This window comes from Arachis duranensis, chromosome 4, assembly GCF_000817695.3.
Source record: "Arachis duranensis cultivar V14167 chromosome 4, aradu.V14167.gnm2.J7QH, whole genome shotgun sequence".
Lineage (NCBI taxonomy): Eukaryota > Viridiplantae > Streptophyta > Magnoliopsida > Fabales > Fabaceae > Arachis > Arachis duranensis.
Genome location: NC_029775.3, coordinates 112,314,162 through 112,331,104, shown reverse-complemented (window position 1 = coordinate 112,331,104; position 16,943 = coordinate 112,314,162). Strand labels below are relative to the sequence as shown.

At 31.4% G+C, this 16,943-nt stretch overlaps 3 protein-coding genes and 1 long non-coding RNA gene across 4 annotated transcripts; 2 read left to right on the top strand and 2 right to left on the bottom strand.

Annotated features, from left to right (window-relative positions):
• Positions 1-740: 740 nt before the first annotated feature.
• On the bottom strand, positions 741-2,368 carry LOC107485981 (F-box/kelch-repeat protein At3g23880). The gene is made up of 2 exons (XM_016106525.3): positions 1,154-2,368; positions 741-907 (listed from the first exon to the last, which is right to left on the bottom strand). The coding sequence occupies exons 1-2, from the start codon at positions 2,292-2,294 to the stop codon at positions 867-869; spliced, it is 1,182 nt and encodes a 393-aa protein (XP_015962011.1). The 5' UTR covers positions 2,295-2,368; the 3' UTR covers positions 741-866.
• A 1,851-nt stretch (positions 2,369-4,219) lies between these two features.
• Positions 4,220-7,369, bottom strand: LOC107485983 (uncharacterized). The gene is made up of 4 exons (XR_001591613.3): positions 7,084-7,369; positions 6,806-6,964; positions 4,987-5,062; positions 4,220-4,503 (listed from the first exon to the last, which is right to left on the bottom strand). It is a non-coding gene; the product is annotated as an uncharacterized LOC107485983 (long non-coding RNA).
• A 5,888-nt stretch (positions 7,370-13,257) lies between these two features.
• On the top strand, positions 13,258-14,192 carry LOC110279733 (protein ALP1-like). The gene is made up of 3 exons (XM_052261239.1): positions 13,258-13,333; positions 13,434-13,649; positions 13,747-14,192. The coding sequence occupies exons 1-3, from the start codon at positions 13,318-13,320 to the stop codon at positions 14,169-14,171; spliced, it is 657 nt and encodes a 218-aa protein (XP_052117199.1). The 5' UTR covers positions 13,258-13,317; the 3' UTR covers positions 14,172-14,192.
• An 868-nt stretch (positions 14,193-15,060) lies between these two features.
• Positions 15,061-16,174, top strand: LOC110279734 (uncharacterized). Its single transcript, XM_021139627.2, has 2 exons — positions 15,061-15,381; positions 15,474-16,174. The coding sequence occupies exons 1-2, from the start codon at positions 15,070-15,072 to the stop codon at positions 16,023-16,025; spliced, it is 864 nt and encodes a 287-aa protein (XP_020995286.1). The 5' UTR covers positions 15,061-15,069; the 3' UTR covers positions 16,026-16,174.
• Positions 16,175-16,943: the final 769 nt, after the last annotated feature.

The following is a 16,943-nucleotide window of genomic DNA, read 5'->3' as shown; positions in this document are numbered from 1 at the left end:
ATCTATAGCTCTTGAAACCACAAATAAAATGCTATACTCTTGCATCAGAATATGTAGCCATTTAATCAAGATATTGATTCATATATCTTAGTAGGACAAGAAAAAAATTGAAGAAAAGCATCTATGTAAATTTCCCCAAACAAGAAGATCATATAAAAAAAGATATATAACAAAAAAGACATTTTCTCCCTACACCCAAGGAGAGGAAAAAAAGAAAGTTTAGTGTTTTTTAAGAACTTTAACTTCAAAAAATTTCAACTAAAGATCCCAACAAAATTAACTTGATGCTCAGTGTGCTATAAATCCCAAAAGCCAATACACCTTGCAGCACCTCACACCAGATAGTATAAAACTAACTTAGATTCTTCTCATACAAAAGTATGACTATTTTTTATGATATAGAATTAAAAATGGTTCTGTGAAAAGGCCTCAGATACAAGGATCAATAGCAATGCGGAGACAGCAGATTCTGACATATGATTGTTCTTTAACATTTAAGCATTCATTATCTCATCTCTAACTATTAAACAACCAAATGAAAATGAAAATGAAAATTGAAGGAGCTAGTAAGTTAAGTAGTCTTTTTTGTAATGAAACTTGGATAAAAGCCAAGGAGAAACAGGGAAAGAAACAGCTACACAAGACTGTTATTACTTATTAGTGTCCACAGCATAGCTAACAATGTGAAATTTGGAAAGAAAATCATACTTCCAAAGCAAAATAAAATTGAAGATTTTCGATCTTCTTCCTGCTAAACTTGTGAACCCTACGATTTATTTACAACTCTAAGTTGTTTGCCTGTATGTTCTTTGTTCACTAATATGCTTGCTCCATATTCTCTTCCTTTATTGGATCCCACTGTGATTCTAATCTTCGGCAACATCATGTTGTTCAAAACATTCTTGGCCTGCAAAGAAGATCAGCGGGTAAAAGTCACGGCTTTAGACATGAAAACATAGCTAAACCTTAAGCCTCACCATAAGACTGGACTGTAAGAAGCAAGAAAGTGATTAATGATAAATTGTAATTTCATACCATCAATAGTCAAATCTCATTTCTGAATGCAACTTTATGCATGATGCATCTTGCTTGGTACTTTTTCATTAACCACAAAGCAATAGGGTGCAAAAGCATAGGAGAATAGTTTACATACCAGTTTTGTTCTTCTTATCCCTATCCTTAATGTCACCGGGCAATGGCAAGAGACTCTCTGTGTATACACAGGAACTTCTATAGAAGTAATAATATTCAGAAAGAGGTAGAGGAGAATAATTTAGAAGCTCTCCAATGACGTTATATTTGACAAATCTTAACTTGGAATACCGCATAGTATAATTTAGCGCAATAATGTCACTTCCATTGGACATGCATATAGGCACATTGTTACCATAAGGAATGTCATACATTAAAATCCAAGATGACGACACTTTATATTCTTTCATAACCCATATCTCAGTTTTATGCTTGTCATCCAAATACAAGGCTAGGCACCCTTCTACTGTGATGAGATAGATGGGGTAACACCCTACGAGTTGTTTTGGTATAGATATCTTTGAGAAACTCCTTTCCTTCAAATCAAAGATAAGAATATCATCATCAATGTAATCTTCACTAGAGCAACACAACCAATGAATAGCACCATGTAAGAACAAATCAGAACGTTTCCGCTGCTTCCACCTACCCAAGGGTTTGGGGAGTGCTGCATCGAGATCAATCCATGAATTGGTTCTCAACGAAAAGCATTCTAAGTATACGTCTTCGTTGTAATAATTATCATGCCAATATAGAACTATTAAATAGTCATCACGTGATGCATCGAAACCAAATCCATATCGAAATGCATCATCGGGCTGGATCTCTGAGGCGATATGAGAGTAAGATATTGTTTTGCTGGATCCGGTCAGTGGATTCCATATAACAAGAAAATTAGCTGGTTTTTCCTCTAAGAGAAGAAAACCTCTGCAGGATCCCAGGAGACAAAAAAGAGAATATGGCATCTTCCTGGAAGGGAGAGATACCTCTTTGAATGTTGGTGGTGCTGCTGCAACATCAAATAGCGTGTCTAAGGGAACACAGCAAGCATTAGTATAGTCTTTTACCAAGAAGAGCGAACGGGAAGATGCGGAGTGGAAGTTGTAATGCGATTCCGCAAAGTGTCGATCGGAAATGAGAGAGTGCCAAAGTTTTGAAACGAATCTGAGGCGAAACAGGTCTTTGGCGGGTACCCTTAGAAAGATTCGGTCAATGAGCTCCCAAGGGAGGATGTCATTCATGCCCAGCTGCTTCCTCTTCATGCTCCTTCTCTTTTCGTTTTGTGGTTAGGGTTGTCATATAATAGAAGAGCAGTAGATGATTAGATTCTCGACAAATGTACCGTCTATTTGCTGGACAAATGTCTAATCTATTTGTACAACAAGTGAAAAAAAAAATTAGACAAAATAAATATACAAGGAGAAGTGGTTTTAGGCGGATCTTTTCCCAAAAAAAAGCAGAGTTTAAACACAAGATCTAAGCGTTTGAAATCAATAATTGAGTAAACAAATTTAGAATTCATTATATCGCTCTCTTTCTCTTCTTTTTTTCTCTCTCTCCCTCTCTACATTTGATTGTTCAAAATACAGAGATATTATCGTCGACAAGAAAGAAAGAGCTCGCAGTGATGGAATGAGTAGCTGGAAGAGAAAATAAAAAATGGTGGTGGTGGTCGGTGCTGCGGTTGGGAGAGCATTTACCAAATAAAAGATAAGACGACGGCAGAGGCTTCGAGTCTGTTTCCAGCGAGCAGTAGAGATGAAGAACAATTAGTCAGAAGTTACGGTGGTTGTTGATGCAGAGTCGAGTAGAAAGAACCGTGGCTGCGGTGAATGGTGTTGCAGCCGTCAATGAAGAAAGAGCAGCTGGAAGCAAGTTGACGATACCGATACAGAGAACGAAGAGAGCTGAGATCCTGCCGTTGGTAGTGTTACAGAGATAATTTCTTTAAACAAAGCAGAAATTTATTTAGGTATTTTTTTAAAAAAAATGTCAAAAGATTATTTATTTATATTTAATCTGCTTCTGTTTTGGCTAAAGGTTGAGGTTGGACTAGGTTTAGTTGGCAGAGGAGCTAATGGTAGTATGGCTGATTTGCAGTGATTAAGGTGACACTCCTTCCAGCAGCTGGTGCGTATAAGGTACATATTTTATAAGGTATCTGTTTTTATTTGCTAGAGTTTTATTCCTGCTTTCTAATTGCAAATCATGTTTATGTTATGCCTATGTGAAGAGAAAGAAACTCATGCTTTTGAAATTAATCCTTTTCAGGTAATTCAGTTATGAGCTTTTGAAAGAGAGTGTCTAATTTTCACTGTGAAGCAAATCCCTTTGTTTTCAATTTTGCATCATGATACCTAGACTTACAACACAAATTTAAATCAAAATTATGTTATTTCTCATGAAAAAATGATGCTGGATTTGGTAATTTAGGTCCCAATTGAATGGTCGAGTTAATTGACTCAAATCCAAGGGATAAATTTTTACTATATATACAGTAATTAAAAGCAGGAGATAATATTAGCAACATATTTTTTATAATTAGATTCTTTTTTCTCTATGATGTGGCTCTGATATTGTTCTCTATGCTGTATTACTGTTTCAATTGCAATAATGATAAGTGTAAATACAATTTTGTTCTCTCTTGCCTTTTGTGTTGTTCCTTGCTCCCCCTCTGATTTGCACTAGGGGTGGACATGGTTTGGATTTTTATAAATCCAAACTGGATCCATTTTAAAACCAGTTTTATGATTTTAAAAACCAAACCAGAACTGAATTGAAGAGCGAAATCGATTTTAAACCGATTTGAAAAAATAAAGACCGATTCTAAACCGGTTTTAGAATTTAAATTCGTTTTATTTATAAACCGGTTTTAAATCCGGTTTTACTTACAAATCGGTTTTAAATCCGATTTTTTTTACAATCCAAATCTAAAATCCGGTTTTTTTTTATAAAATCCAGTTTTAAAATCAGATTTTTTAACCAAAAATCCAGTTTTAAAACCAATTTTTGAAAATCCAATTTTAAAACCAATTTCTTCAACCAAAAATCTAATTTTAAAACTAGTTTTTAAAAATCCAATTTTCAAACTAGATATTTTAACAAAAAATCCACTTCTAAAACCGGTTTTTAGAAATTCAATTTTCAAACCATAATTTTTTAAAAAATAAAATTAATACTAAAGTCATTTTAAAGTGTATATCATTCTGTAGAGAAAGTTATGTACATTAGAGTTTCAGGAAATTTTTATGCAACCCATATTACTAGTCAGTTCTCAACAAATTTCACAATTCACATTGATCTTATAATAGGAAAAGTAAAAATCATCAACTTGAAATTACTAATTATAAAGAATTGTCAGAATTAATTACTATTCTGCTAGTCAAATTCAATTAAGCTCTTCCTGTTTCATTGCTTGCTCCCTTATTGTCACCGTATTAACACCTCTCCCAGTCGACACAGTCAACAAACCTAAAAAAAAAAAGGAAAGAGGAAAACTTTGAGTTCTGAATAATATATTCCATCAACTTATTCATTTGTATATTTCTTGACATGTAGTTGAACTAAAATTAATGGGATCTATTTTGCACAGCAATACACATCAACGAGTATATAACTATTGTAACTTATTGTGTCACTATCAATTTAAAATAATGCAATATCTTGTGTTACGATTCATACACAGACACACATAGTTCCATGCAGAGTATACAACCAACACCTTGAAACAAGGTTTCTTGTGTTATGAGCCATACAAAGATATACATACTCTAAGAATCAAACCCATAAACAACTAGCAAGAGAAACTAGCATATACCTTTAATTTAAAGATAGTGTGATATGTATTTGATTGTAACATTGAAATGTATAAACAATAACTGTGATTTGTGAAGCTAACATTGTTCATTCATCAGCAGTGTTATATGGAAAAAAAATTTCAGTCTTTTCACATACCTTATGAACTAGGTTTACTTGAATCAGACTGATTAGGTCCCGGATGATAACTTTGAATCCCAAAATACTCTGGATACTGATAATATAAAAAAAAGTTAACGATTGCCTAGTTCAAGCACACATTGCATAGGGGAGGAAAAGTATTATCAAAATATTAAAATATAGTGTAAGTTCAATGATAAGCCAAAGGGGGTAAAAAAAATCATTGATTGAGCAATCAGAAATGTGCAAATAGCATTAGCTGATTTTAACAATGAGGTGAAAAGTCCTTTATGAGTGATTAAATGTGCTCTAAGAGCATGCGGGAATTTCTATGAGAAGGGAAGGTACAACAAGCCAATAGTATGTTTTGATTCACATTCTCTACACCCCTTAAATTATAGAGGTTCAGGTCTTTCCATTTTTTGCAGGGAATAGAAATATCTAAAACTAATAAATTGCATTCGGCACTCCTTTCTCTTTGTGACGCACTTTACAGATGAAATTACATTAATTACCCCACATCTATCCAGCCTAAATGAGATTTAATCTACATATTATCTTTTGGTACATCAATGGCAGTTAAGTTTTAAACCTATGATTTCATTTTCACACCAACTATCCAAACCCCTCATAACCAACCCACTTCTAGTGGCCAAGTCTAACACTTATTTCAGTATACCTGATATAAACAAAGGAAGTAACCCTCAGAATAAATATAAATGACGGCAGAAAAACACTTAAAAAGATCAATAAACATGAATGACACACTAAAGGGGAAGCGTTATATATAACTCATAAATTTCACCAAGAACCATGTATCCATTGATCACTGAAATTTCTGGCAATGCATAGTTATATCACTAATATAGCTATATGCATTGTTTCAAAAACAAAGTTACCGTCTCATTTTTTCTTTAGGGATATGCAGCCTAGTATATCTAATCTAATCATGCAATTAAACATAGGTTCAGAACTTCCCTAAACAACAATAACATGAAATAAAACTAAGATTCGTATAAAAACCACTAAATAATAAAACAACCATCCATTTTTACTATTTTAGGAAGTTCAGCCAAATGTGAATCAAGAATTATACATTCTACAAACTAGGAAACTTAGGCAACTAAATTCGAGACAGTTTAAACTACAAAGTTCTTAGAGTTTTTTATGCAACCAACTAGACTTCTTAGAGTTTCAGGAAAAATTAGTTTCATTTCATTCAGAGGCCCAGATTGGTAGCAGTAAATCTAACAATTTTCGGTTTTTACTGCCTAATTCTGCAGAAACAGCTTTGGTGTATTTTATTGATTCTCAACTATCCTTAAGCTTAATCTTTCATATCCTTGGTTCTCTTATCACTTTTCATCATTTAATCTCAGCCCCAAGTTTTTTATTAGCATTCAATCATCACAATATAAAACCACATATTCAGAAGATCAATTAAACATTCACCACAACATAATCAAGCACAAATCCAGCAACACAAACTCAACCAATACAGCTTCATAATTTTAGTTTATATATCATATGATTGAGCTTCTAACTACCCTAACCCTTATTCTTAGTAGCTGATTTCTCTTAGTATAATTCTCTTGGTCTTAAATCACAAAGAACCTGGAAATTAATCAACTAATTAACCAAAATAGATACTAGACGTAGACTAGAAGTAGATATCAAATCATAATCAAGTAGCATATACACAAATAGAAGAATCTAATATGTATATGAACATCAAGAACTCAATATATTTTAAAGATTCGCAAGTACACGTCCTTTTCTTCTTTCAAGTTTAAGCAATCAAATCTGTCAGAAATATTGATAGAACCAAATTGCTTACAAGTGCAAGACTGAAGACTCCAGCAACAAAGCTCAAGGATCAGAATGCAGCATAAAATGAGTTTTATCTACGGACATTTTAGCCAATAGACATAATAATCCTTCAAAGATAGGAATCGACTCTTTCCATATGTCAGCGTCCAGTGTCAAATAATTGTTCCTAAAGGGCAGTATAGAAATCAGTATACTCATGAAGGAACAAAACAGAACAAATCAACAAAATAGAAAAAACCCAGATAAAACTCAGAACTCAGAACCAAGGGCAAGGAGGAGGCTTACCTCAATTGATGAGCATGAGCTCCGGTGAGCCACCAACGAATGAAGAAGAGAACCGAAAAAGAGAGAAGACAGAGTCGTGAATGGGTGGTCGAGGCAGAGAGACATAGTCTCGAATCAAAGTGAAGACCGAAGACTCGAAGAGGTAGAGGCCGACGAATCACCGGCGAGCTCCGACGAGAGGCAGAGAAGAAGAAATGTTCACGGTGGCGAAGAGTAGATTTGGTTTTGTTGAAGAGGATTTGTCGAAGAGGAGAGGACTCAAAATTAAGGTTTTTTTTAGATCTGGATCTTAATTTGGATCTGGATATGGATCTGGATTTAAAACCATTTAAATGGATTGGATCAAAAATTAAATTATAAAATAAATATAATTTAGTTTGAATTTTTTTTGGTTTAAAATTGGTTTTTTTTAAATGGTTTAGTTTAAATTTGGTTTAAAATTCAAAATTTAGAATTTTTTTACCCACCCCTAATTTACACTTCTGTGTATTCAATTTTAAAGATTTTATTTTCAGCTTAGATGATAATAGCTTAAGGTGTTCACCATTCAATTTGCGCCATTGATCTTTGGAGATGATGTAGTTATTATGCTACTAATAATCTCATTTTTAATTATTATAATCGAGAGTATGGAAATGACTATAAAATTAGCAAATATATAATTATTTGTTGCATATTAAAGATATACAGTTGTTGTCTTAACATAGATATCGATGTAGATGAAAGAACTTCTTAATCTAAGGTTTAATCACTGCATTATTATTCAATTTTGTTGGCCAATGATAAATAATTTTACTTCATTAAAACTGTCATTGCAGTGTTTTTTAGTGAGCACAGAAACTAAGTTCATGGTATATAATTATATCACTTGCTTTGTTGCATGCTTGGTTCTTCTTTTCAAACTATGTTTTGTTAGTATTATTGCTGTTATTGTTTGTGTTGAAACTTGATATGTTTTGTTTTATGTTTCTGGTGGGTTAAGTAGGAGATTACAAAGAGAGATATTATATTTACCATGTGGTTAGATGAAAATTATAGTCTTTTTTGTTGCTTCTTTAAGACATATTTAAAAAATAGATGATCACTTTTAATGGTATCGCTCTACATTAAGGATTTTATGTATAATGATTAGTGTTTATTAGTGTAAAAAAAAAGTTTTTCATATTGGGAGAATGCAGAAAAATGGGAAAAGAGTTGCAAGGATAATTGCCCTTGCTCTTGGTTTGGATGCCAAGAGCTTTGATCAAACATTATTGTTTGGAGAGCTAATAGCACTTATGTTTTTGCTGCACTATGAAGGTTTTGAATCATTATTATTGTGTCCTATACTCATGTTTTTTGTTTAATCACTCATGTTGCAAATAAAGCAAATTTTTGTTTGTTTCAAATTGAAATGATTGACTGTGTTCTTAGTCCAATATAAATTATCTAGAGTTAAACACTAAAGTGGTCTCTGAAATTTACAAAATGCACCGATTTAGTCCCTGATTTTCCAATTGCACTAATTTAGTCCTCCAGCGTGGCACTCATTCGCCACGTCACTCCCAGCGGTAAGGAATCTGACCGGAAAATATGCGAGGGACCACCTTGATGCATTTTTTTCAATCTGGAGGACTAAATTAGTGCAATTGGAAAGTCATGGACTAAATCGGTGCATTTTGTGAATCTCAGGGACCACTTTAGTGTTTAACTCAAATTATCTATCACCAGCAACCACAGTTTCACCAATTTTTTTCATAGATTCTAATTTTTAATATTCTTGAATCTTTGAATTAAATCTGAAATTCAGATATTTTAAGGAATTACAATATGAGGAACCAAAAGCATAAGAAAAATGAGTATTATTAATTTACATATGATGATCGAAGATAAAGTATGATCATCTATCTATATGTATCGCTTTATTATTATTATTATTATCGATACTATCCTTAAAGATTAAGAAAAATAAAGGATACTTGATTGAAATGTTCTTCATTTCGAATTTCACTATTTAAATATCTTAGGCCAACTTAACATTTTTTATTATATATGGTTTATAATGATTTGAATTGATCCATGATCTAGCTATTTACCATTTTTTGTGATGTAATGTAATTGTCTTTCCTTGAATACTTTAAATTGGGATCTGTCAAAAATGGTGATGAAAAAATTTAAAAAAACGGTTGCCAAACTTTAATTTTAAGTTCAACATTGTCCTTTAACTATATCGTATATCTTTTCGTTCTATCTTTGTTTTAGAAGTTTGAAAAAAATTTTCTTTCAAATCTTACTATTTTTTATGAGATTTTTATTGTTACAAACTGCTACATTTGAATGTAAATTATTTTTGGGATTTAATACTATATTAGTATATTATTGAAATTACCAACCAATGCTTTGAAGGTAAGTAAAAATGATGTGACAGAACCTTGGTATATGATAATATGACTGATTGATTCATGACTCAGTTTTTTACATATTTGTTTGACCAAGATTTAGAACATACTTGTTTGAACTTCAAAAAGTGATATTGAATAGTTTTTAACTGAAGTTATTATGCATTTATACTCACTTTCAGGCGGCAGGAATTACAATATGAATGTCATAAATAAATCTCTCTCTTGCTGAGGAGGCACTACAGGAATTCACGAACAAGATAGCCAGTCTAAAAATCGAACAAGAAGATTTGAAGTTAAAAGTAAAGTGTAGTATAAAATAGCAGAAAATAATATTTTTTGACCAAATCATTCGTTTTAGGAGAGGATTTATGTAAAATGTTAAAGTTAGAAACAAGAGAACTTAAGTGATAAAATGTGGATTATGCAAAAATTTAAATGTGGTTAAGTTAGTGTTACACAAAATATTAAAAAGAAACATATATAGTAAAAGCAAAATATTTTTACATTTAAAAATAATATTTTGCTTTTACATTTTTTTTATAGTTCTTGCCTGAATTTGTAAAATATATAATATCACCATTTTTACCATAAATTTAGTATCTTAATTGATGAAAATTTTAAAACAATTCTTAGTTTTAGTTTATAATTAGCATTTAAAAAAATTGTGAAAGGAGTTGCAATAACTTTTAATTTTATGGCATACTAAGTTTTATTTAAAAATGGAGTTGAAGTAAGTAAACAAAATATTTTTGAATGATTAGTTTAGTATATCTTAAACATAATTCAATATTTCTAAAGTATATATATTTATTATTTGAGAAAATTTTACTCTTTTTTCCTGCGAGATACTAAAATGATACTCTTCTCCTTTCTATTTATAAAATGTACATTCCCCTCCATTATAACTTTTAAAAAACCTCCTCTTTAATCTATTTTAATTTTTTGTGTTAACTAATGTTAACTTTATCTATTTTTCAAAAAAAAATTATTTTTTACAAAAATATCTTTTAGCAAAAATTTTATTTTTTATCATTAAATTTTACTTACCAAAATACCATTTAATAAATTATTTTTTATTGATTAAATTGTAGTTTTACCAAAATATTTTTTTAAAAAATTAGTAATTAAATTATTTTTTTCTAAAATACTCTTCAATAATTTTTTTAATCATTAAATTATGATTTTACCAAAACTTTTGTTAATAATTTTTTTATATTTTACTATTAATTTTTCGATATCAATGTATATTATTTTAACATTAAATAAAAAAATCTTATCATTGTTAATATGTATCATAATTAATATATATTGATATTGAAAAATAATCTTACTAAGATTTTTTTAATTTTAAAATAAAATATATTGATATCAGAAAATAAATATTAAAATATAAAAAAATTGTTAACAAAAAATTTGGTAAAATTATAGTTTAATAATTAAAAAATTATTGAATTGTATCTTAGAAAAAATAATTTAATTATTAAATTTTTTAAAAAATATTTTAGTAAAAATACAATTTAATCAATAAAAAAATAATTTATTAAAGGGTATTTTGGTAAGTAAAATTTAATGATAAAAAATTAAATTTTTTTATTAAAGGGTATTTTTTTAAAAATAATTTATTTTTCTTGAAAAATAGATAAAGTTAACATTATTTAACACAAAAAATTAACATGGATTAAAGATAGGGATGGTAATACCACCCGAACCCACCGGTGCCCACCTCGCCCCTACCCGCTCGGGGCGGGTTTTTAACGGAGCGGATTTTTGGGAGGAGCAGGGCGGGGTCGGGTTTAGGTAATACCCGTCCCTACTCGCCCTGCTATATATATAATTTAATATATAATATGTATAATATATGTAAAATAATTAGTAAATGATTAATAGGGCGGGGTTGGGTAGAGCAAAAACTCGCCCCTACCCGCCCTGTTGCCACCCCTAATTAAAGAGGAGGTTTTTTAAAAATGATAAAAGGGGGGATGTACATTTTATAAATAGAGGAGAGGGAGTGTCATTTTAGCATCTCGTAGGGGAAGAGAGTGAAATTTTCTCTTATTATTTTGTGTAGTCATACCATAGTAGAAAATTGTCATAGAGAAATTGTTACAAAAACTGTGTGCATGTGAGAACATAATTACAACTTTTGTTACCATATATATGAAAAATTAAATTTTTTGATCTATATGGTAGCGTTTGTTTTTGGAGACAGTACACAAAGACATGGACAATAAATGTTTAAAACGTGTTTGGTAACAGAGACATGGACAATGGACACATTGTCTCTGGAACAGTTTTTTTAATTTTAGTGTCCACTCTTTTATGGAGGACAATGATGGACACGGGAATTAACAATGTGGACACAAATTTTTTAATGAAAATTCTTTCCTATTTTATCCCTACATATTATTATTATTCCATTGTTACCCTTTTTTAAATCATATCATAAGCCCTAATTTTATGTTGTGCAGCAGCCTTCTCCTCCAAAATTATCTTCCCTTGCTCTCTGTTTCGTCTCTCCTTCTTCCTTCTCGTTTTCAGATTCTTTCTTCGTTTCACTTCCCAGGTCTAGCTCTCTGTCTCTTCTCTTTCTCTTTGATCTCTGTCCCTTTCTTCTTCTTCTTATTTCTCTTCTTTCTCTCTGTCTCTTCTCTTTCTCTTTGCTCTCTGTCCCATTCTTCTTCTTATTTCTCTTCTTTCTCCGGTGTTCTATTGTTTAGTACTTTATCTTATTCTTCTTTCTTTTTTTTTTGATTTATTTTTTTTCTTTACTGCTTCTCCTCTTCATTTTTTTGCTCAACTAATTTAACTACAACATTTCAGAAGTAAAATATTTATTAGAGCTTGTCACAACTTTTGGAATTCACGTGTTCTTCTCTTTCTCAGTCACGCAGGTATATAACTCTACCTTTCCTCTTTGCTTCTTAATTTCGTTTGTATTATTTTACTTTAAATTATTGGGTTCTTCTGGCTTCTTTTATTTTTATTTGTTTATATTGTTTGTGATTTGAAAATGTAAAAATTAAATATGGACATGAGAAATGATATTTTTGGTGTCAAAATTTTTAATTTATGCAGTCCTGCTGTGAATGAATGATTGAACATATTTTTAATTTATGCAGTCCTGCTATGAATGAATGATTGAACATATTTTGTTTAGAATGGAATAAGGAATGAAAAAAATTATATTGAACTCTTCTTATTGATTTGAATGCAAAAATAAAATAATTAGTTGGTGATGTTGTTATTTTTATTCTTATTGATTATTTATAGTATTTATGTTATTTTATAATAAATTATGATTTAAATTTTTTATCTGTTGTTAGGGAAGAATGGAACCATTGGACTACTCTAAACAATTTAGGCGATTTCTTTTTTTTTATTATTTTATGATTGAGATTGAACTTGAGACAGCCACAATATTAATTTTGATGCTTGCATTTTTATGTTTGAGAAATAAGAGAAGAAGACATTTGTTGATTAGGAATAGAGAAATTAATACTAATCCCTTAAGACGGAATGTGTTAAGCCGCATAAGCCGAATCATAGGAGGAGGCGATAGGAATTGTATTTGGGAATTAAGAATGAGCGTAGATGCATTAGGAAGATTATGTGAGTTACTTAAAGTTCAGGGTGGATTAAGCGATGAATGTCATGTAAATATACTTGAGCAAGTAATTATATTTTTAATAATTTTAGCTCATCATAAAAAGAATCGCACACTCCAAGTTAGATTTTATAGGTCAGGAGAAACAATAAGTAAGTATTTTAATAAAGTTTTGTCATCGGTAATACGTGTCCAAAGCCTGTTGTTTGCAAAGCCTATTCCTGTTCCAGATGACTGCATAGATCCCCGATGGAAATGGTTCAAGGTACGTCTAATGAAGAAACGCGGTTGTGGTTTTGTATTATATATGGTTTGGTATAGAGATAGTTTTGAACCTTCAATTTCTTTGCTTTAGAACTGTCTAGGAGCATTAGATGGAACATATATAGATGTGACTGTCCCTGAAGAAGATAAATCAAGATACAGAACAAGAAAGGGTAAAATATCAACCAACGTCCTAGGCGTATGCAATCGAGATATGAATTTTGTGTACGTACTTAGTGGATGGGAAGGATCCGCATCGGATTCAAGAGTCCTTAGAGATGCAATTTCACGTCGTAATAACCTCAAGATACCAATTGGTATGTAATAGTTAAATTTTAGGTAACTAAAACACTTCAAAATTTTTAATTCATAAAATTTTCTTAATCCTCATCACGTGTCTCTTTTAATTTATAGGGAATTATTATTTAGTGGATGCTGGTTATACTAATTGCAAGGGGTTTCTAGCACCATATAGGCAAACTCGATACCACGTACAAGAATGGGCCTATGGTAGAAATGCACCTAGAAACTTTCGAGAATATTTTAACAAGAAGCACTCTTCAGCTAGGAACATTATTGAACGTTGTTTTGGTTTATTGAAGAAGAGATGGGCAATTTTGAGGAGTCCTTGTTTCTACCAAATCAAGACACAAAATAAAATAATTATTGCTTGTTGTTTATTACAAAATTTTATTCGGCTTAATATGGACTCCAATCCTGAGGAGGACATATCACTTGAGAATGAGCAAGTGCTTATTGGAGAGGAGCATGGTGATAACCAAGATGGCGATGATGAAATGATTGACAGTGTAGAGGGCAGCAATGAATGGACTGTTTGACGAGACAACTTAGCACATGAAATGTACAATGAGTGGATGCATAGCCGAATTAATTAATTGTCATATGATTGGCTTACTTGATTGAAAATGTATATTATTGATTCATTTTGATTCATTCTCTCTAATCTTAATATTCTCTGAAATCTTTATATTCCTGTATTTGTTACTTGTACAATCGTCTTCTCTTCCTTTTCCATATTTTTCTTCAACATAGTGTCAAAGTGGTAACATCAACCAAGACTTAATCATATAACTATTTTTCTGAGTTCATAAAAGATGGATCATCTTTCTTTTGTAGTCTCCTGTTTTCACATTTCTGTGATTTCTGTTTATATCTACGTCTTGCATTTTCCTGCTTGCAATCATATTTAACTCTTTTCCAGCCCAATTTTGCTTTTAGATTGATTGAAAGATTGGTTAGCTTTGTTTCATGATATTTATTATACCTGGTGGGTTTTCTTATCCTTTTTAATTTCCCGTCTAATGAATTTAAAAAAAAAAAAACAGTTTCCAACTAACTTGCCATTCCTCTAATTTCTTATCAAAATTTTTACCTTGGTTGGAAGTTGGAACTCATGCTTAGCTCACTTAATCTCTTGTTGTCACTTTCTTTCAAAACAAGCATTGATTACCTAGATTTTGAAAAAATAATTGATGGAAAGGCAACCTGAACTATACATACCAATGTTCAAGCTGCTAGTTGCCATGTCTTAGGACACCTTCACCAAAGAATGTTCTTCTAGCCAAGCTAACTGCCTTTGGCTTGTTTTTGATAGTTTGAATTATTATGTGTATTTTATTTAACTATATTGTATTGATACATTATAAAGATAATGTCATGATATGTTTATGATGTTCAATTGAATTCTGATTTAGTTAATCTAGATTGTAGAGACAAATGGACAGACATGTTTGGACTGATGAGGAGACAGAGGTATTTGTTGGTTTTATGGAGGAGCTTGTCATTGAAGGAAGAATAGCTGATGCAGGTCAATTTAGGCCTGGATCTTTTGAGAAACTTGCTGCAAAAATGAATGAGAGGTTTCCAAGTGGTGGTTTTCAAATAACTCATTGCAAAAACAAGGTTAAGAGGTTGAAAGAGAAATATCAATTTGCTGCTGACATGGCAGGCTGTAGCGGTTTTGGATGGGATGATGTGAAGCAATGCGTGGTTGTGGACAACAAAGAGATCCTCGCTGCTTATATGAAGGTTGGTTTACAAGTTTGTTTTTGTTGAATTAATTTTATTCTACTTGATAGTCTGTCCTTCTTTGTTGATCTTTTATTTTTTATTTTTTCTAGAAACAAGGAGTAAGGTTGTATACTCCAGGAAAGCCTTTTCCCCTTTATACACGCTTGGAAAAAATATTTTGTAAGGAAAGAGCAAATGGGGATGCTGCTGTATGCGGCAATGACGCTGAAGAAGAAGTGCAAATGAATGGGTATGAAGAAATGGATGAAGAAGATACGGATTTCTTTAACTCAAATCATGATTGTAGTGAATCTCTACTCCAACAATCAAATTCTGTGGCTTCATCTTCTGGGAAGAAACAAGGAAAGAAGCCTTCCTCATTTAAAGCGGCAAAGGATACCAAGATGATGAAGGAGTTAACTGACACGCTGAAATATGTGTTCGATCAACAGGGAAAGCGTTTGGATGCTTTTGCCCAAGCTATGGTCAACACTCGTGAGGAAAAAAAGACTGGTGATATACTCAGCGAACTTGGATTCACTGATGATGAAGTTATTTCTATTGCACTCAAGTTCTCCACAAATCCTCAACTGGAAAAAATGTTTTGGTCATTGGGAAATAGTCAGAAAACCGGATTTATTAGAGCTATATTGCATACTTAGAATTAGAGTTAATCTCTTTGAGTTATCATTTCATTTTGTGCAGACTTAGGTTCAAACAAGCATAATTTTACATGCAAGATTTTTTAGATGTTAGTGCATAGTTAGTTTTACGTATTGGTTTTAATTATGTTACTGCAGAAACTTGTTCAAAATGGATGCTTAATTGTTTAAGCTTTTGGTTAGAAATTGTTTAATTGTTTAAGATTTTGGTTAGAAATTAATATCTTGTATATGGTTTAAAATAAATATAAATTCATTTATTGTAAATTATTTTTTTTAAAAAAATAATGTTTTTTTTCATAAGGTTACGTCCAGTCTTCGATGTTAGTTTTTCTGGTGTTCATTGTTAATAAGGTTGAAGAATATATAATTTGCAATTAGTAGACCTCATTTCATTGTGTTGCACTAGTTTGGAAAGGTTTGTTATGCAAAAGAACCCAAAATAGTTAAACGGAACGGTTCAAGAACACCTGGGAAACTCATATATTGTATTTCACAAAAATCAACCATGTAGAGATGGAATGAACAAGCATAACTCAAATGGTCCACTTCTGAAAAATAAAGCTCGAAAACTATTATTAAGTGTAACAATAAGTGACACAAGTTATTGAAACTTCAGGCTCAATGATATTCTACATGTAAAGGCATATGTCCCATGTCCTAAACATGTATGCATATTCTCTCTTCTCTCATGGAAATTTGAAATAGAATAAAATGATGACTGTGAATAATATTTTAAAAAAATAAAATATTAAGCAGTTGCAGTTTGATCATTTTGTACTTCATCAACCATCAGCCATTCCCACCTCTGAAAACCAAACTCAGTCCTTCCTGTAATAGAGAACACACAGTTAGTCAAATTTCCATGCTTCAATTACATTTTATGCTACATCAAAACTACAATGCAAAAGCATCTCA